Source organism: Sciurus carolinensis, chromosome 16, assembly GCF_902686445.1.
Source record: "Sciurus carolinensis chromosome 16, mSciCar1.2, whole genome shotgun sequence".
NCBI classification, from domain to species: Eukaryota; Metazoa; Chordata; class Mammalia; order Rodentia; family Sciuridae; genus Sciurus; species Sciurus carolinensis.
In genome coordinates, this window is record NC_062228.1 from 8,841,357 (window position 1) to 8,862,210 (window position 20,854).

A 20,854-nucleotide genomic window follows, 5' to 3' on the forward strand; every position below is an offset into this window, starting at 1 on the left:
GCCTCACAGAGAAACAGATTTTCCTCTGCTTGAATCCCAAGTTATGGAACAATAAGGAATGCAGCCTCCCTCTAGTCCTCCATCTTGGATCTCCCCTGCATATATAACTGGAATCTATTATTATCTTCACTCTACTTATCAGGAAAGTGGTGTGATTATGTGAGGTTATGACAAGGCTGTCTGGAGGTACACAGGTGGGCTTGGGGTATATGAAATCCGTGCAGTTTGACTTAATCAGTGTAATACATGGGCTGGCCCATTGTTTCCTTGCTGTCCATGGAGAATCATGGTAAATATTTGCTGTTTTTTCCTAAGGGAAAGTAGACAGTCTTTTGCTCATTATATAGAATTTCTCCTTTAATTTTCTCATCAGCATTGCAAGGTGGGTGGTGTATGTCTCATTTTGCAGGTAAAAAAATCTGGTCCTTAGATGGCATGACAGAATTTTGAAGTCACTCTCCCAACCTCTCCCTGTGTCTCCTCCCTGTGCTATCCACACCCTTGTGTGACCTCTTCCCCTGGAGTATGAATGACACCTGCAATAAGAATGGCAAAGGTAAAGGGAATTTGCAGGTCCCTGATCTGTTGACTTTAACAGGGAGATTATCCTGTGCGAACCTGGCCTCATCTGATGAACTTTCTAAAAGAGGATCCAGGCTTCCATGAATGAAGAAATATGGGGTCATGTTGAGATGGCCATCGGTGTGAAAGAGGACCCTGGGCTCCTGCATGGAATGCAGTCTGTGGATACCTCAAATACAGCTGTGATGTCCTGTGCAAAGGAACCAGCCCGGCCACATTTGGATTCCTGACCCACAGAAGCCAGGCAATAATAAATATGAACTGTTTTAAGACCCTGAGTTAATTTGATCTGCAGCAATAGAAAACTAATACAGAGATGTGCTGCAAGATGTTATCCAAGGTCACAGAGCCAGGAAGCACAGGCTCCTGATTGAGCGCTCACAGTTCCAGAGAATCTGAGGCTTGCACCCACCATATGCCATACTGAAGTCTGGCCCCCCTCACCCGGCTGAAACTCTGTCAAAATGGGCTTGGACAGACAAAGCCAGGTTTGAGCTGGTCTGTCTGTCTCTACGGATCTGTCCTCTACCATGGTGTCATGCTTGCCTCCAACCTGACATCACGGGGCATGTTCTGTGCTGCAGCTGTGTGTCTGTCGAGCAAGCACAGCTTACCTTTGAACTTAATCTTCCATGAGTCAATACATCTGCAAATATTTACTGAGCGTGGCTAAATTCTCTGCCTGACTGGGGAAAGATTTAGCACTTGCCATGAAATAGATGTTTCTTTGAAAAAGGGAAGACGATGACCATGAAGCAATATGATTACGGGGCCGAGGTCCATGTAGGTGAAGAGCTGGGCAAGGTGGGGCTAAGACAAGGGGCCTCTAAGCCACAGGCCAGTTGTGTGGTTTGCCTGTGGGCTGGGGAAATGAAGTCTTCATGGGGACCACCACTCAGTCATGCCTCGACCAGGCCTCGTGTGTTCCTTGGGGTGAAGGAAGTGTAGGCCTTGTTGGGCTCCTGGTTTTTCTTCAATGGCAGACCTTCTCAGTCTTTCTCCCACAGTGGCCGCCCTGGGACCTTCTGAAAGGAGTTCCTGATATGCAGTTCCCCTGCAGGACTGAGAATTCTGGGGGGCTCTCTCTGGGGGACCCTAACCTAGAGTTGCCTAGTCCAGCTATTTCATTTCCATTACCATTTAAATTTATTATTATATTTAAAAGTGGGATATAATCCACATATCATAAAATTTGCCACTTACAGTGTGCGAGTCAGTGGTTTTTAGTGTTTACAAGGTTGTGCAGTAATTACTGGGATCAAATTCAAGAACATTTTCATCACTGCAATAGGAAATCCCTGCTGGTTCAGCAGTCTCTCCTGGTCCCTTCTGGTCCTTCCTCCCCACACCTCCGGATCTACCTGAGGTTCCTAAGGATCTGTTTATTCTGGACATTTCAGACAGCGTGTGGCCTTTTGTGTTTGACTTCTTTCGATTAGCGTCGAGTTTTCAAGGATCCTTAGTTTTCAACTGTGGGATGCTGCAGAACCTCTTCAGAATCTTATTCAAATGCTGTCTTCCTGGCTGCTCCCCTAAGACTCCTGTTTTGGTTGGTTTTGGACAGGAACTGAGAATCTACCTGTTTGACAAGTGTTTGGGGGGATGCTGCAGCAAGTAGTTCAGGGTGTTTGTCCAGTGTGCTTCTCCTATTAGGATTAGGTGGAGGCTCAGCAAGGGTAAAGTGACCAAGCTGGAAAAGCTCCATCCAGGGCTCATGCCAGATTTGAGAGCTGAGGCTCTGCCTTCTCCACCTCATTTATCAGACCCAATCAGAACCTCCAGGCACCCGAGTTCCTACTTAATGATTGCTCATGGGATTCTCTGGTATCTTCCTAGAACTTAGTCTATGAGTCGTCCAAAATTCTAAAATGATCTGAAGGACGTTGGGCATGTCCATGGAAGATTCCAGAATGTCTAGACCTCATGGGTGTAGCTGATCCCTGTGGCCTGATATTTAATCTACTCATCTTCTGGGTTTGGGCCCTACCAGCTATAGGGTTTCAAAATTGAGTAAATAAAAATAAAGGATGGATCCCAAGTTACAGTGGAATTTGGATAAACAAAGAAGTATGTCTTGGGCAATATTTGGGACATATTTGTTCTAAAATGTTGTTTGTCTGAAATTCCAGTGTAAGTGAATCCTGTATTTTATGTGGTAACCTTCCAGCAAAGCGCCTTTTTTGTTTTCTGTGGGGTTGCTGTGGGGGTGACAGTGGTAAGCACAGGGACTCTTTAGGCAGATGGCTAGGGTCAGAATCCTGGCAGCATATAGCTAGCCATGGAACCAGGGAAAATTACTTAACTTCTTTTAGCCTCAGTTTCTTATCTGGAAAATAAGAGTTTCATATGATGAGAGAATTAAATGGAGTAATCTGTGCATGTTGCTTAGCAGGGGTCCTTATTTGTGCTGATACATAAATATTACTGGAGATCTCTAAGACTCTTCCTAGCACCTCAGTTAAACATTCAATGGCTGTGGCTGTGGTGGTTGATCCATTTTTAAGTTTAGCCTTTAGAAAGTACTAGAGCCCTTTTGGGGTTCTGTATCAGTTTGGGGACTGCAGGTGTTTGGCAACTGGAAAAGAACTGTAGGAGTGGTAGACAGATGGTTTCTCTTTCCATCAGTCTCCTGGTGGGGAGGAAACAAAACTTCTGTCCTGATGATTCATTGTGGAAGCAGAGTCTGGCCAGTGTTTAAATAGAAACAGCTGGCTGCAGAAAATATTGACACCACCCAGAAGCAAGATGTGCTACCAGACTGTTGTGTGTGAAGTGGATTTCTTACCAATGAATGAGGGTATTAAATTATAGGCACTGGGGTGTCTTGTCCGCCAAGAGCTCTGTAAGAAAGTCAGGCTGCCCTGGCCTCCAGCCTCCCCTGGCTGCCAGCCATTCGATGCTGGAACTTCTGCAAGCCTTGCTAGCTGGAGAGCACTAACAGCAGGGCGTACACACGCTAGAGAACACAGGAGCCCAGAGAGGGAGAGAGAGAGAGAGAGAGAGAGAGAGAGAGAGAGAGAGAGAGAGAGAGAGAGAGGGAGAGAGAGAGAGAGAGAGAGAGAGAGAGAGAGAGAGAGAGAGAGAGAGAGAGAGGTTCCCTTTCTAATGCTCTTTAAAGCTTGATTGTGGTGTGGGAAAGGCTGCTTTAATCTGATGATGGCATGTCTTTTAATGTCTTTCTAGAACTTGTTAATCTCCTTTATTAACGAGAGACTGGCCTCAAGCCCAGAGACTTCAACAGGCAACAGTTTTTAAATCAGACTCCTAAAATATTTTTTTACATTACTTTTATTGGTGTTCGTGGGATGAGTTTTAATTTTAATATGATTTCCAATTTACAGAAAAGTTGCAAAAATAGCTCAAGGAGTTCCTTCTTACCATGAACCTGTCGTGGACCTTTCTGAAGATGCATTGGTTTACTTGCTCTGTTTTCATTCTCTTTCTCGCATTATTAATTTTTGAACCCAGAGGGAATGTTGGAGATGTCATTCTCCTTTACACCTAGTAATTAAGTGTGCATTTTCTAAGGAATTCTCTTACATACACACAATATAATTATCAAAATTGTGAAGTATAGTTGTTACACAATGCTATTATCTAATCTGTAGTTCATATTTAAATTTCATCCATTGTCATAATATATACACACGCATTTTATGTATAATTGTGTGCATGTGTGTGTGTGTGCGTGTGTGTGTGTGTGTGTGTGTGTATAAATTTATATATACATTTTTTTGTGTATTTGTGGTACTGGGGACTGAATCCAGGGCCTTGTACATAGGTAGTCAACTGCTCTACAACCACACTATAGCCTCAACCCATTTTAAAATTTATATTTTGAGACAGGGTCTTGGTGATTTTCCCAGTCTGGCTTGGAACTTATGCTCCTCCTTCCTCACCCTCCCAAGTAGCTGGGATTATAGTCATGTGCCACCATGCCTGGCCCAGTAACTTTTATTAAAGGTATAATGTGTCTACTTTTTTACATGTCCATCTGTATTAAATTTTTTTGATTGTATACACTTGGGTATAGTGTGATAATTTGGTAGCTGTATATAGTGTGTAATGATCAGGTCAGGTGATTAGCTGGGTCTTGTCCTTAGTTATCAAGTCTCCCATCTCCTTAGTCTCTTTGAATGGTTATTTTCTTCAGCCTCGTTTGGCTGTCTTGATCTCGCCATTTTTAAAAAGTACAGGCCAGGTTCCTTGGTTTTTCATCTTTTAGAGTGTTTTGTGGTTTGGGTTTGCCCGGCATTTCCTCCTGAAGAAACCAGTTGGGCGTATGTGGGCTGATCTATCACAGTGGTGATTGTCCTTCTGTGCAGGGCACACGTTGGTGGCTTCTTTTTTTAAATTTTTTTTTAAATTCATTTTTATTGTAAACAAATGGGGTACATCTTGTTTCTCTGTTTGTACGTGAAGTAGAGGCACATCGTTTGTGTAATCATACATTTACCTAGGGTAATAACTTTTGACTCATTCTGTTACTTTTTTTTTTTTCTTCCCCCCCACCCCTCTTATCCCTCTATACAGTCCCTCCTTCCTCCATTCTTGCCCCCCTCCCACCCCGTTGGTGGCTTCTTTGCGTGGTTCTTGTTGCCTTTGATCCCTGGCGAAGGTACTGTCTGCACAACTTGGTCTTCACTTCATAAGTACTAAGTACTTTGAAGGGAAATACTTTGGGTTTAGGTAAATAATCTGTTTCATAGTGAATTTTTACCTAGTTGAATTTGGAACTGCATCATTTGTATTTCTACTTATTCAATGTCGTCAATAGTAATTATTTATCAGTGGACTCATAGATTTGCTTATTCATGGGGTATAGTCAATTACTGTCATGATTTATTTTGCTGCTCTGATTGTCCCAGATTTGGCGGGTGGACTCCCTGGCCTGGCTCCAGTGTACTCGTATTTACTATCACTTTCTTTTTGTAGCAAGTGGTACATCATGGAATTTTTTTAAAAAATGGTATTAATGGAATTTAAAAATATTTCTTTATATTTCAAAAAGGGGGTTGATTTAAAGACCTATAGTAATGATATGATAGATATTATAAATTACATATATATATTTAAAATACAATACGTCAAGAAGACTATCAATGATACCAGGTGCCTGGTATGACAAAAATCACAGTCATGTAAATGACTGACAGTTGGGAAAAACTACACTCATATTGTGGTTATATTGACTTTTTTTTTTTTTTTGTACTTCCAATATTTGACCATTTTGTCCCTACGAAAAGTTTGGAATGTTTCTTGAAATTCATACCCTGTCCCTTACAATGCTCCTTATCTTTGATGAGTGATGGAAATCCTTTGCCAGTCTGTGTGCTGACTTTCCTTTGGGAAATAAAGGTGCTATTAATATGGATACAGCCAGGAAGCTGAACCACCCCGGTTATAACACAGCCACAATTTGTGCAAGGCTCAGTTCAGAGGCCCTCTTTTTACCAGATAAGGTTCTTTGGTTGCATGCAACAGAAATCAGATCTGACTAATTTAAGCCCATAGAATTCAATGCTGAAGATCTAAGCTCAGGAAAAAATAGAACCATGAGCAGCTTTGGGGCTCTGGGTGTCAGGGACTCCTGGGGTCTCATAGGGGCACCACCTTTAGAATGAATGGGTTTCATTCATTTTCCTGCATTTGCATTTCTCTTCTTAAGCTTGCGTTTACTAGAAGAACATCTATTTGACCTTCCCTGGGTCATAAGTCCATCTGCTTATGAGGAAGACAGCTTGATGAGCAGCACCCCCACACAACATACCAGGAACAAGGCTGTTCTCCCAAGGAAAATCGGGTGTCATGGAGAGAACATCTCAGAATTGCAAGCACTTACTATGTGCCAGGCACCCATGTTGCATCTTTGACTCTAAGGGACACCACAACGTGGTAACACTTTAGAGAGAGGGTGACACAGGCTCAGAGGTTCAAAACTGGTTCAAGGTCATACAGCTGGTTTGTGAGTCAGAATTCAAGCCCAAGCCCTCAGTCCTCAGAGTCTCTGCTTTGGATCACAGGGCTATAAATAGAGTTCAGTTGACTCTTGGCAGGAAAACCGAGTCCACTCCACCTCCATTTCATAGGGACTTTCCTATAATCTGCTCCAGTGTCCTCTCTCCATTTTGCACCCCAGAGCTGCTGCCTCTCTCCCTGTCGGCTCTCTCCTGGTGACTGGCATCCCTGTCTGTCTCCAGCCTTAGACAGTGGGCCTTTTGCCAGCAGCAGCCAGGCTGTGTTTATCTCTGAATCCTTCACAACATGTCAAACAGGACCATGCACATAGCCAAAGATTGGTAAATATTTGCAGAATTCAATCAAATTTCCTTAATAATATTTACCTTAATGGAGAGAGATAGAAGGTGATAGATCCTGGGTGAGAATGGAAACTTTCAATATACTCTTAATTCATCTAGTTAATAATTTCTTGTGCTAAACGTCAGTTTGACGCGGCACTGACTTCCTAAACTTGCTAGGTGGTTAATCTCAAAGGACTCTTGGAGATGCCAGACTTCTGCTCCTAGACAAAGGCCATCATCAGAGCAACTCTTAATATCAGCAGTCAACTCAGGCATCAGCCTGGGCTCAGGAAATAGGTATTTATGCTTCTTTTGCAAAAGGTGAAGAAAACAAATGTATTGGTGTCTTGTGTTGGCCTAATTTCCTGTCCCCAGCACAGCCCTTTAACTCATCTGGGCTGCTGGGCCCCTTCCCACTGGCCTTGGGTAGAGTTCTCCAGAGTTGGAAAAACAGCAATAATCCCTTCTTACTCCCTGGGAAGACTTCTGAAAAACCAAGAAGGACTGGTCCAGAAGTCATTTCAATTATGACACTGGCTTAGCCTTTGGAGTAACTTTTTCCAACTTGTTAAATGTGAGTTGGTCATTAGGACTTGGCTTTTTTTCTGGGCCCAAAGTCTGGAAACTCAATTGCTAACTAGGTAGTTTGGGATAGACTGTTGAACTTCTCTTTACTTTACAGGGTTGTGTGCATGGTCAGCAGGTACATATGGAGTGCTATCTTCATTTGGGTCCCCCAGAGTAGCTTCCAGGACAAGGACTTGGGCATGAGTGGTTTTTTTGGGAGGTGATCTCAGAAATTAGGAGCAGGGCAAAGGGGGAATGAGAGATGGAAAAAATGAAAGTTAATAGGAACTACTAATGAGGATGTGGACATTGTGGGTGTTGCTGCTGTGACTAAATGATTTGACCAGCACAATTATAGAGGAGGAAAAGTTTATTTGAGGGCTCACGGTCTCAGAGGTCTTAGTCCATAGAAGGCTGCTTCTGTTCCTTGGGGCAAAGCTGAACATCATAGTGGAGTATGTGGCAGAGGGGAGCAACTCACATGAGATCAGGAAGCAGAGGGAGAGAGAGAGTCTCCACTCTTCATATATGAAATATATACCCAAAGCCACGCCCCAATGCCCACCTCCTCCAGCCACACCGTACCACCTCAGTTACCACTCAGTTAATCCCTATCAGGGGATTAATTCACCGATTGGGTTAAGACTCTTAGAACCCAATCATCTCTCCTCTGAACCTTCCTGCATTATCTCACATGTGAGCTTTTGGGGGGCACCTCATATCCAAACCATAAGAGTGGGCAACCTGGGGTTGATGCCACCATGGGGGCACTTAAGATACCATATGCCTCAGACTCATGATGCCAGAGAACAGGGCAGCTTGGGCATTTATCCACCTGCTCCATCATCTGCCGGATGAGCCTGCCACTGTTGCTATTCCCCACTCCCAGTCATTTCATCCTAGATTAGCCTTGTGCATTTGTGTCATTGAAGCTGGAGTAAGCCTGCAGGGACAGAAAAAGAAAGACCAGTTCAGGTGCTCAAAGGGGAAGCTGTCACCATGCTGGCAACCGATTATAGCTACAGGTGAGCTCTGGTGTACCAAGACCACATGTGGTGGGCATCGATGGGGACTGCTGCAAGAGCTGTAGCAGCATCTGGCACACCATTAGAACTCAGTGTACTCCAGCTGGAGTGGACACAGGATTAACTACCCAGCAGCCTTTCCTGTGAGGGTCTGGTCTTCCGTCACTTGACATGGTTTTGGTACGGCTGTCAATCAGGTTACCTGAGCCTCCAATGGCAGTTGCTGGAATGGGCACGTGACAGGTTGGGCAGTCAGAGTATCCAACCCTCGGCTCAATGCTTGGTTTATGGATGGGTATGTGACCTAAGCAGACTAATCAGAGCCTTCCTGGAATCGCCTTGATTGACACTAGAGTTAGTAGAGAGGAAGTTATCATTTTTTGCCAAGAGGTGCTGGGAGTTTAAGTGGAAATGCTGGCCTCCACGTTCACTAGCTGATAGGAAGAAGTCTCTGTCATGCAGAGTCCTGTGCTCCAAATGAGACTCCTCTACTTCCTGACTAAGCGAACTTGCTCAGGCCAACCAACCACTCTGAAATTTAGCATCCTTAAATATAACTGGGGCAATGCCTACTTTTCAAGTACCGTTGCATTTCAGTGAGGGTATGAGTAAAACTGTTGGCAAACAGCAAATCCTCAGTAAATGTTAGATTGTTTTTTTCATGGTTTGTCTTGATTCAGTTTTACTCTATGGAAATCTAACTCTGAGTTAGAGCAATTTTTGGAAAACAATTCCAATCTTTGAATGTATGTGTGGTGACCATGCCACGTGAGTTGTAGTCCTGGGTCGGTTCTGACTCGCTTATGTGATGATTTATTTTCTGGAGGCCTGTCCTGGAGGAGACTCCCCACACCTTCCACTTGCTTGACTGTTCTCGTGTTCCTCTTCTTCCATCCATGGCAGTCAGTGACCACATAGATGATGGATGGGTCTCGGGAAACCAACCAAAGAACAATGAATGATTCCAATATGGCACCCACTTCTCTCCTTTGCCTCTCATAGCTAGACCAAGTAAGATAGTATTCATCCTGGAAAATTTTCCCATGGTGTTTTCTGACTTGAGTCCATTCTCCAACAATCCCCTGGTTAATCCTTTTGTCTTTAGTACAAAATCTAGAGTTCTTGAAGTGATATTCATGGATTCCCATAATCCAGTCCTATCAGTCTCTTGGTGCATGCAGTAGCTAAGTGGACCCTTCCATAAAGCTACCCTGAGCTTCCTCACAGATATGCCTAAAGATAATTACTTCTCCTACAGAACTTTCTACACCTGCCTCAAGTGGGATTTTTCATCAATTATGGTCATATTCTTTACCACCCAGCCCATATAAGCTCTACCAAGGCAGGCTCTACAAATATATTGCCTTTGCACAAGAGGTAAAACTTATTTGTTATCACATCATTGAACCACGAATGCCTGTATAACAGCACTATGCATTTTTTATTTTTGCTGTTAAGATATTAAAATCATTGTGCCAGGAACATGCTAGGCATTTGATCTGTGTTTGTTGAATGAGTGAAAAAACCTGTTTGAAGATATTCATGATCTGGCTTCTGGAACAGAACTTGTGGGTGATGGTTTCAATCAAGTTATACATACAGTATTGCATTTGGTCTTACAACAACTCTAGGACATGTACATTACCAGTCGCCTCATTTTAATAGGAGAAAGGTCAGATGTCAAGCACTGTGCCCAAATTTGACCCCTGGTTTGAAAGACTCTAAGGCTTATGATCTTACTCCCTGCTTGTGGGTGGGTACCCATGCCTGGTCTGTGGGGTTCCGTGGCTCTTCTCTGAGAAATTCCTTTGACTGTTTGGATGCCAGTTTGGATATTCAGGGGACATATTTCCCAGCATCTTTGCTTGGCTGGCAACAGGAATTCTGCTCATTATACTCATGGCAGAGAATGCAAAACACTTGTTTTTTTTCTCTCATAAACAAATCTGGAAGCAAATATTGGGATCTGTGTGTTTTCTGTTATTTAAGAAAAGCAGGAGGAAGAAGCTACTGAGCATTTCCCAAGCATCTCATTCTCCCAAGCGTTGGCTTCTCATTCAGAAGGAGGGAAAGGAAGCTCATATTTCTTGAGGGCTGACTGTGTGCCAGACACGAGGACTTGTGTGTAAAGAACCTTGTGCGCGTGGAAAATATTCGCTCATCTTTCAAGGTTTCCCTCAGCAACACCTGCTCCGTGTAGACTTCCCTCCCTGCCCCTTCCTTCATAGAGCTGACCCCTCCCACTTTATGTCCCTATTATATCCCTAAAATTGCATCCTTGAAGTTATAGGGTATATCTTGAGGTCTACTTCTGCCCTTCCTCTAGACCTTGCCTGTCCAAATGGTAGCCAGTCACAGGTGCTACCGAGCATTTGAAATGTGTTCAGATCAAACTGAGCCGCGTTGTCAGTATACAGTACACACTAGAGGAAGCAAATGAAAGACAGCATGTAAAGCGTCTCATTCTCCTTATGTTGACTCTGTGTCCAAATAACATTCTTTATTTATTATATTAAATGAGACATATTACAACTAAATTTGTTTCTGTTTACATGTCTAATGCAACTGCTAAAAAAACTTAGAATCCATATGTGGCTCATATTCAGATAGCACGGCTCCAGACTCCAGAATTTCTTGAGGAATGGGCAATGTCTTATTTTCTTTCCTATTACTAGGACTCGGAACAGGGTCCTGTGCCCAGTACGTGTTCATTGAAAATGTGCTGAGTAAACACAAGATATTGTGGGACATAAAGTCCCAGATTTTTCTAGCTCCAATGAGGAAGAGCAGGAAAATCTCAATGGAGTAACACAGCCTGGTGAGAGGGCAAGGCATTTTGAGTGTCTCTGAGCCAAAACTCTGCTCTGTACGGGAGGAGACCCATGAACAGAACCCAAAGCAAACAGGAAGGGGTGGCCTGCATTAATGGGACAGATGGAGTGGGCCGCGGGGGAGTTGTGGCTCAGGTGGGAGTGCAGTTTGTAGAAATCCCTAAAGCTTCCCCTTTGATGTGAGAGGAAGAGTTCACCCGACAAGTTACGGCACGAGCTCTGGACGCTGCTTCTGTGTCCCCTCACCCTCCCACTAGGCCGGTGGCTTCTTGTGGCTGGCTGTCTGTAGCCATCCTGTGGCCACAGCAAGGGGCAAGACTGGAGGGGCAGGGCGTCGGCACCTTGTTGGGGGTACTCCTCACCTGTGCCATGGGAGAACTGGACCAGCACAGCAGCCGCCTGACCTTCAGTAGGGACACATCAGGGCAGCGTGCAGTGTCTGGGGCGAGCTGCCCCCCAGCACCCCTGCCTGGCTCCTTCCCTTCCTTGTCTGGCATCCCACTCTTCCACCTGTGCCTCTCAGGTTCACCTCCCAGCACTTCTGACAACCAAATCTTCGTTGCAGTGTCTGGCTCTGGAAGACCCAGGCCAAGGCAGGAGCAGCCGGGGCATTCAGTGCCTGCTGGCCACCCCAGCCCCCCGGCTCTCTCCTCCCAGTACACCCTGACTGCCTCCCTGCCCCAAGGCGTCACGTCACGTCATGCCACTGCGTGGAATGGATTTCCTTCCCTGGAAACCCAAGACGATCTGCTTGGCGCCCAAGACCCTCAAAACCAGCTATCAACTTCCAAAAAACGCCTCTCCTGGGCTCCACCCCACCCTCCTGCTCTTGGATTCCGGCTACGTTGTTCTCTTCAGTCTTTACCTGTGCCCTTCAACATGCTCACTTCCTGCCCTTACACAAATGCTCCCCTGCGCCCAAAGTGGCTTTTGAAATGTCTGCCTCTGTTACTGCCCTAACCTCATCCAAACTGCTAAAAAAAAAAAAAAAAAAAAAAAAAGCTTCCAAGTGCTAGCGGGCCTCCTTCCCAAGCACAGAGATTTTAGTTTTTATTTCAGGTTCCTTTCTGGGCTGCATTGAAATGTGGCAGTGCACCAGAACCGGCTCCATGCAGCCGAGAGATTCGTGCAGAGAAATAAGAAGGAACACAGGAGAAGCTCCCGGGGACAGTGACTTTGTAAGACCTTCATTGACGGTGTCACGCACTCTTCTAGTTTGTAAATGCAGATTGATATGGTGACAAGTTATTGACACAGGGCTGGCTGCCTACTGAGAAATCTGGTAAAACATAGCACAGCCTCCCGGGTGATGAATTCCTCTCTGGTGAGGTTCTAACCCTCGGAAATGTACAACTCTGTATCTCTTTGATGACCTTGAGGATTTTAGATCATGAAAATGGAAATTGTTGAGGTGTGACACAGACACTCGAATGGAAGGCCAGGAAAAAAAAAGAAGCTTCTTGATACCTATTAGTTACTATCAAGCAAAACAAATGTGCCAGCGAAACCTTGAAATCAGAGAAATAGCATCCCAGAAGAATTTCCAGCGAGCAAGGCATGGCCATTGGAAGTGCATTGGGTTTTACCCTTATTTACAAGGCAGGGCCGTGCGGGGTGGGGAGAGGGGTTGAGAGCATGAATTCTGGTGACACAGGCATGGCTTGGTGGTGACAAATCCTGGCTCTTAAGACTTAATCTTGTCACCTTGGTGTGGGTGTGATGACAGACCTTGCCTCTTAGCACTTTTTTGTGGGGGGTGGTAAGTGAAATAGATGCATGCGCAGCTTCTCCAGCAGCACACAGTCGGTGCCTAATAAATGTTTGTCATTGTAATTATTGTTACATTTTATTATTAGTCAGATCTATATCATTGCCATCATCCATTCACGATTTTTTTTGGTCACCTCTTTATTAAATGTGTCTTAAAAACTAACTCCATCATATAATGTCATATAGACTGACTGTTTATAATAGGGATTTTTGTTTGGAAATAGAGTTTTTTTTTTTTTTAACGCTTCTTTTTTTGAGTGCTTTTACTTTCTTGCCTTGAAGGAACCGGAAAGTCTGTTTTTAAAATTTTTAATTGACACAACAATCGCATATGTTCCTCACATACACCAGGATGTTGGGAGTATGGCTAAAGCAAGCTCATTAGCATATGCATGGGCTCCCATACTTGCACAAAATGGCTTTTCACAAAGGCTTGTCTCCGTTCAGTCCCCACTTTCCCCTCGGGCTCTTCAGTTTGCAGTGGGGGCTGTCCTGCCGTGCTCTGATTGTTTCATTTCATGTCACCCAGGCTTTCCGTCCTAACAGAGGGACGGAATCCGATTGCTTTTGTGGATTCAATGATGCCAGAAGAGGTTATGCTATGCTGAATACTTTATTTATATTTTTATGTAAACATAATTTGCTTTGTAGGCACAATATAACAAAAGCTCTAAAGCCACAAACACATTGGACGATGTTTCAGTTCACTCCAACCAAGCTTAACGGAGGAGAAGCCTTCGCGGTTCCTTTAAGGCAAACCGAGACGTTCCTCACAATTCCTTCAGAAACACAACCAGGAGACGGGAAGGAGGTGCTTAAAATGAGAGTCCATGGAACGACCACATGTTGCCCCCCATTCTTCATGGCAGACACTGACATTACGGTCAATCTCCAGCTTCCTCACTCCGCATCCTGAGAGGACAGGGTTTAACCAACAGGTGTGGCCAGTGAGGCTGGACTCGCTTCACCGGCTAAAAGAACAGTGTGGGACGGGGTGACTGCCCTGCTTCTCTTTTGGATACAACAAGGGACATCTGGATTCCAAATGGGGCCAGGTTCCCTCACCCCTGGAGGACAGCCCTCTTAGGGCCAGCTCTTCCAGCCCTAGGGAACGCCATTTTGCCCTGCCTCCTGGGAATGTCACTTAGATAGTGGTCCCTTAGAAGCCCCTTCAGCACAGCTATGGGGGAAACATGACTGACCAGTAATAGTGTCTAGAAAAAGGGAGATGAACCCCCCCATCTCAGGATGGCCCAACTGGCTACTGCCGCGTCCAGGGGCAGGAAGAGAAGATGGCTCGGGCGTCCTCTCTCGGGACACTCTCATCCCTTGGCTTCTCAGACGGCCACACCCTTTCCTGCCTTCATGGTTTACAGACGTTCACAACGAGGAGAGACCCCTTCCAGATAGATATTTGGCATAAATAAGTCATCATCACAAGCTGAGGACAGGAAAAACAACACGATGAATGAGGTGACATTTGTTACAAAGAAACTTGGGAAACTAAGCAAGTAATGGTTGAAACGCATCCATTCCCGTCACTCCGGGGAAGAGGTGGGTCCACTGTCAAGTGTGTTGGTGGAAGAACTGGGTGAAGCATGGACTCTTAGGTTTCCCCCCATGCAAAGGAAGTTGGGTTCCTAATCATTGGGCACGTGGGAACCCTCTTAGGTCTTCCATAAAGCAAAACCTATTGGGGTGCTACTTGCCTGGGCTCCTTGTGTTTCTAGCATGGTTCGTGAGTGACAGATTAATCACTGGGCCAAAAAGGACCAGAAGGAAGGAGTGGGGAGGCCCTTCCCCAGGGCACGTGTGTTCACCTCTCAAGTCCAGTCACACGGGCAGGTAGTGGGAGGGGCTTTTAAGGAGTTGGGGGGCTGGCAGCTGGACAGATATCAGGGGATAGCAGGGAATCTAGCAGTTTGGTCCCTGGTTTCTGAGGAGCAGGGCCCTGCAGGATCGGCACCATGGTTGGGTATCAGAGGGTAGGAACCACACATTTGGCATCACTAGAGTTGTTACTTGTCGGAACATGCTTCAGCAAGACAGGAGAGACACTGAGTTTTCCAAATAAGGTCTGCAAGGGAGCCCTTCCCTGGGGAGGGGGGTTGCTTGCTACCAGGAATGGAAAATTTTAAAAAATTGGTAATGTTGATGGCAAGCCTGCAAACATGGTGGAATCTCAGAATGACATTGAATTAGTCCTAAGCGTGGTGGGTGTTCTTACAACATACGTGGCTTAGGCTCACGGGACGGGGCATCAGAGGAGAAATCTCTATGGCTGGTCCTCCAGCACAAGCTGATGACCCATTTTTTTCTATCCTGAAAAATCCAGACCTGCCTCCCTGGGTTTATGAATGAGAACCAGTGTCGGCAGCTTAGAGGAGAGTGGCTTGGACCTTCTGGCCTTAAGACAGGGGGATGGGTGTCAGGAAGTTGGCTCTTCAAGGGAAGAGAGAAAAAGAACTGTTGGAGAGCTTTTAAGAGTACGGGCTCATGAGGATGTCTTCTGGCCTACCCTCTTTCCCCCGGCCAAACTGGCGAGTGCTCTGATCAGAGGCACGGGTGGCCGGTGGCAAAGCGTGTCACTGGCCCAAAGAGTGCTAGGACCTGGACAGCTCTCTGTGACAATACCTCTCAGTCCAAACTTGTCTTCTCGTCGTCCTTGCCCACATCTGGTCTCTCAGGTGTCAGGCCTGTGGGCTGTTTGCAAGGCTATTCTAGAACCATCAGGAAGGACCTGTAGATGGATGGCTTGGATACAGGGGAGAGGGGAGCGTGTGACACACAGATCGGGAAGGGACATAATACTGCGTGGAATGGGCTTGGCACTTAATTCCAAAAAACAACAGCGATCAATAGCTTCTGAGCTCGGCTGACTGCAGACAAACACGACACACTGGACTACAGCACGTGTTCACGGGGGCGGAGAAGAGGTTGGCGGTGGTCCTCTTCTTCCAAACCGTCCTTCGCCTTCTCCTGCCTGGGTCCTGGCTTACTGGATGAAGGGCATCCGCTCCTTGTTCTCACTGTCCCCCTCGTGGTCCTCCTCCTCTTCCCCGGCCTCGCTGGTCTCTGTGCTGTCATTGGCCATCTGTAATTCAACGAGGCCGTTAGGACCTGACCCTCACCTTCCCTGAGCATCTGATGATGCCACGCAGGTAGGTTTCCTTGAGAGCAGTCATGCCCAGAGATAGAGAAAGTGCCTCTTGTCCCTGTCACCAGTGCCTGCTGAGCTTCCTTTTCTTTCTCTAGTCCTGTCCTCGCTGGACTGTGGCCTCCTCCAAACCCCAAGATGCTCCAAGTGCCTGTTCCCTATGTCTCTTTGTTTCTTTGGGGCTGAGCAGTAAAAGCTGCCTGAGGTTCAGAAGCAAGGACAATGTCACATGTGGGAGCAGGTCCCCAGCTCTTGGTGGGCTTTTCAGCTCCAGCTGGGGTGAGAATCCGCCCGGTGAAGCAGGCCTTCTGCCAGCTGGGGACCCAGTGGTCACGTGCCAGACAGCAGTGCCTCTGGACAGCCAAAGCCCCCGCTTTGCTTGAAGGCAGTTCAGCTGTTCTGACCACCCTGGGGCCTGTCTTCTGCTACTGATGGTGCTGAGATAGACTCGCTCACGTGTTTGAAGGATGCAGTGTTGGGCACAGAGGACCCGGAATCCCAGGCCCTCCTCCCTAACCTTGTCCCCTCGTTTGCCTTCAAACAGCCTTGGGACTTAGCATTTTGCAAACTCTTTCCATATCGTAATCTGCTACTTAACATCACAAAATGCCCTCTCCTTAAACTGGCCTTCATCGAGTGAAATCACCGTTAGACCTAAACTATATTATGGTTAGAAAGACCAAAATGCTTTTGAAAATACATAACTCTTGACTGAAACGTGAGATTTTCGTTCTTGAGGCAATGTACCTCTGAGACTCAGGAGGGAACATCTCGGCACAGCCGCACCGGCCTGTCGCCACGTCCTGGAATGTGGGTTTCTTAGAACATCCCAGGAACCCTCCCTCGTGAGAGCTCACCAGCCGGTCTGCGTGTCTGCGTTTCCTCTGCTTTCCTGTCTGTGCCCTGCTCACTCTTGAACTGCTCTCACGGAGGCCTTCCCCTTTCCTCCTCAGCCCCCCTCTCGGTGCTGTGACCCCCTCGTTGGCGAGGACCTCCGATTACCCTGCCTCCTCCAGCCCACAAGCCCTCGGCTTCCTCCTGCCCCCAACCCCCAGGGGCCCTGGATTCATCTCTCCTGTTGAGCAGATCAATTTCCTCTGCTTGCCACTCACCAATGGAGTCGGGGTCTTTTCCACATCCAGAATTAACTTCCCAATATTCCCTCGATCGTGGATCCGCTGCATGGCCTCCTTCACCTGAGACACAAAGTAAGACACAAGCCCTGGTTAGACCAGAGGTCGTCCAGGTGAAAGGGGGCCAATGTCACAACGCCAGTTTCCCACCAGAGGGCGCTGCAATCCAAGCTGGCTGGTGAAACCCGCCATGTCTGCTGGACTCTGGGGTGCAAATAAATTCTGATTGTGCCATTCGCATGCTCTGGTCTTCCTTGACAAGAATCTCCTGGGTCTAAAATCAAGGACAATAACTTTTGGAATAGTTAGATGAAAATTTCTTTTGCAAAAGGGTGGGGGAACAACCTCTGGGCTGCCAAGAGTTATGTGCTGCAGGGTGGCAGGGCGTATTAGTCAGACTAAGTTTTGAGCAATAAAAGTATTTTTGAGTATGATTAAGCCCTGTTTACTTAATATAATTCAGATTTATAATTTGGGCTAAATAAACTCATTACTCGGGGCTGAACTGCATTAAAAAAAATATATATATATATCCATGATTTAGATTTATTAGGAGAAACTCTGTCTCCAATTGGGAGGAGTTCCCTTCAGAACCAGGAGTCAGACTGAGTATCCCTAGGAAAGAGGACCCACTGTTTCCTTTCTGATGTCAAACCAAAGGATGTCCCTGGGACCCTCTGAAAAAGCAGGGGTGGGCACAGGCCCATGTGTTTTATTTCATTCTGTTGCTGTGCAGAAAATGAACTGTAGGAGGCGCTCTGAGGTTCAGTGAGATCTGGAAAGGGCCACAGGGAACCCAGCTCCCGGCATGGGTACGCCATCCACATCTAAGGGAAATCTAAATGGAAACAAAATGTCTCTGGGTTTTAAAAAGGAAAATTCATAACAGATCTAGCCTACATAATTTTTTTCTCAAGGTTTCACACTTTTAAATCCTTTTGTTCATTCTCTCCACAAATATTCAGTGAATGTTGCTTCTAGGCTAGATGCTATGATTAAAAAAATAAAATAAAAAGTAAGACACGGTGCCTGCTTTTGAGGAGCTCAGCCTGGGGCTGATGGAACAGCATTTGCTTACATAAAAAACCCAAGGCTTCTATTCATTTGTATACAAATTTGATAGAGCCATTAAAATGTTTGTATTTGAATTGCTTTTCTGGGACTTGATTCTAAAGACATAATTCAATTTATGGGTGGAATAACACATAAAAACTACTTCATCATGGTGCTGCTTTTAAAGGCAAATCTCTGGAACAACTTTTATCACAGAGTAAGGCAGTGTCTGAGTGAACGATGGCTCTTTCGTTTATCAGCTGAATAGAAATGTTATGGAGCTGTTAAGGAATATAAAGATATACACAGTTAATCATCAAGAACACAAGTCAGGAGTAAATGCTTTTGTAATACTGTGAAATTAGAAAACCGGCATATACATTTTCACATACATCTCTATAAAAACATGGGTATTCTAAAATAACTAGAGAGGGCCACAGACATATGATGAAACCTTATGTAGGGGAAACGGGTGTCTTTGACCTCTAGTGGTCAAATACTATTATTTGGAAACAAGTTATCATATCAATATTTAATATAAACTCAATGCCTCTTTGAATACAGTCTTTGGATAACTTAGCATTGGTTAGACTCGATCTGTTTGTAGATGGTCAATCTCATATGCTAGTTGTCTGACCCTAATACCTAATCCAGTAGATTCTATATCTAGGGTGACCTGGCTTTCTGAAGTTCTTTCACATTTGATGGTAACAAGAGTGGCCATAATCATCCCTAGATTCCTGTGAAGGATGGTTCCAGACACCCTCCCCATTGACAACAAAATCTTTGGGGTAGTCTGTATTTTCGTATAACCCCTACTCATTTCCCCATATACTTTAAATCATCTCTAGATTACTTATTACACAATGTAAATGCTATGTAAATAGTTGTTCTACTGTAGTGTTCAGGGAATAATAACAAGAAATCAAAGTTGTTCAGGGAGTAATAACAAGAAAATCAATGTACATGTTCAAACAGTTCTTTCCCCTGAATATTTTCTATCAGAGGTTGGTTGAATCTGTGGATACAGAATGCATGGATGAAGGGAGCCACCTGTACTCACTGAGAATCTGTATACAATGGCAGATGGTTTCTGAAGTGGCTCTTAGTGACCTCTTCCCCACCAGGACTTGTGTCCATGTGTAAGCCCCTCCTCTTGAGGGTGGGCTGGATGGAGTGGCTTGCTTCCAACCAAGAGAGCCCAGCAAAAGTGGCAGGATCTCCCTTCCAAGGTCAGGCTGCAGGAGACTATGCCTTTCATCCTGTACTCTCTTCTTCCTTCCTCACTCCCCTGGTGTGAGTGGCCACGTCCTGAGCTGCCCTACAGAGAGACCCATGTGGCAGGAACTGAGGGCAGCCTCCAGCCAATGGGGATCTGAGATGCTCAGTCCCAAAGCCTCCAGGCACCAAATCCTGCCAACACGCCAAGGGAGCTCGGAGGCAGAGTCTGCTCCAGTCAAATCTCTAAATGAGACCACAGTCTGGCAGACACCTTGATGGCAGGCTTGAGAGCCAAAGGACCTGGCGAAGTCACACGGCTTCCTCCCCCACAAAACTAAGCAGTCACAGATGCTGTTGTAAATCACTACTTTTTTTTTTTATTTAAAATATTCCTACCTTGCAAGAATTAGACACGTAAGTCTTAGCCCACAAGATATATATTATACCCATTTTATAGATAAGTACCTGATACTAAAGAAAAGTAAATGAAAAAAAGCAAACTGCCCCCAAATAGAAGCAAAACTGCTACTGGGGACAGAACTGTGGTTCAAAGCAGGTTGGCTGGACTTCAAAACCAATGCTTTTCCCCAGTTCCACCCAGATTAAGCAGCTTCATTTGATTCTCAAAGGAAAAGGAGAGAGGTAGATAATGTCTTCCATAATGGCTCCCAGAATTCAGTTGTTTATCACTGTGGCAAGTCATTAAGCACCTGGAGACTCCTTGGAGATTAGGAGCAATTTTTAAGCTGTTTGTCTAATAGGATAGAGCCCAGAGAAACAAAAAAGCTTTTTTTTTTTTTCTCACCAGTAAAAGCTTTATCATGATGCTAGAAAAAATCTCCCTGCATGGCCGCCTCTAATCTGCATATTTCTGGAGAATTCTCTCTGAAAAGAACTGACTCCTTGAAGTTTCTTAGATGGAAGGGATCAAGGGCTAGAAGTATGTCCAAGAGATCATTTAATTAGCGAGAGCCTCAGTCACACTGTTAGGACACCATCTTCCGATGACAACTGAGAAAGAAACCATCATCGGCAATCGATTCTTCATCAGGCACAACATGTGGCATGTTCGTATGATACTTTGTTTTATCCACACACCAAGTTTCATCTGGTAGGCAAAAGTCCCATTTGCTTTGTGAGGTCACGGGTTCTGGGGATGAGGACGTGGACTTCACTGGGGATCATGAGTCTGCCCATCACATGTTCATACCCA

The 20,854-nt window shown here is 45.4% G+C and overlaps 1 protein-coding gene across 1 annotated transcript in view; it reads right to left on the minus strand.

Annotated features, from left to right (window-relative positions):
• Positions 1-13,676: 13,676 nt before the first annotated feature.
• Positions 13,677-20,854, minus strand: part of Vat1l (vesicle amine transport 1 like) — a 141,535-nt gene continuing 134,357 nt past the window's right edge. Inside the window, exons 8-9 of the mRNA XM_047529028.1 lie at positions 17,347-17,430; positions 13,677-16,171 (exon numbers count right to left, since the gene is read on the minus strand). Coding sequence (XP_047384984.1) covers positions 16,073-16,171; positions 17,347-17,430 — 183 coding nt within the window. The 3' untranslated portion in view covers positions 13,677-16,072. The remainder of the gene's footprint in view (positions 16,172-17,346; positions 17,431-20,854) is intronic.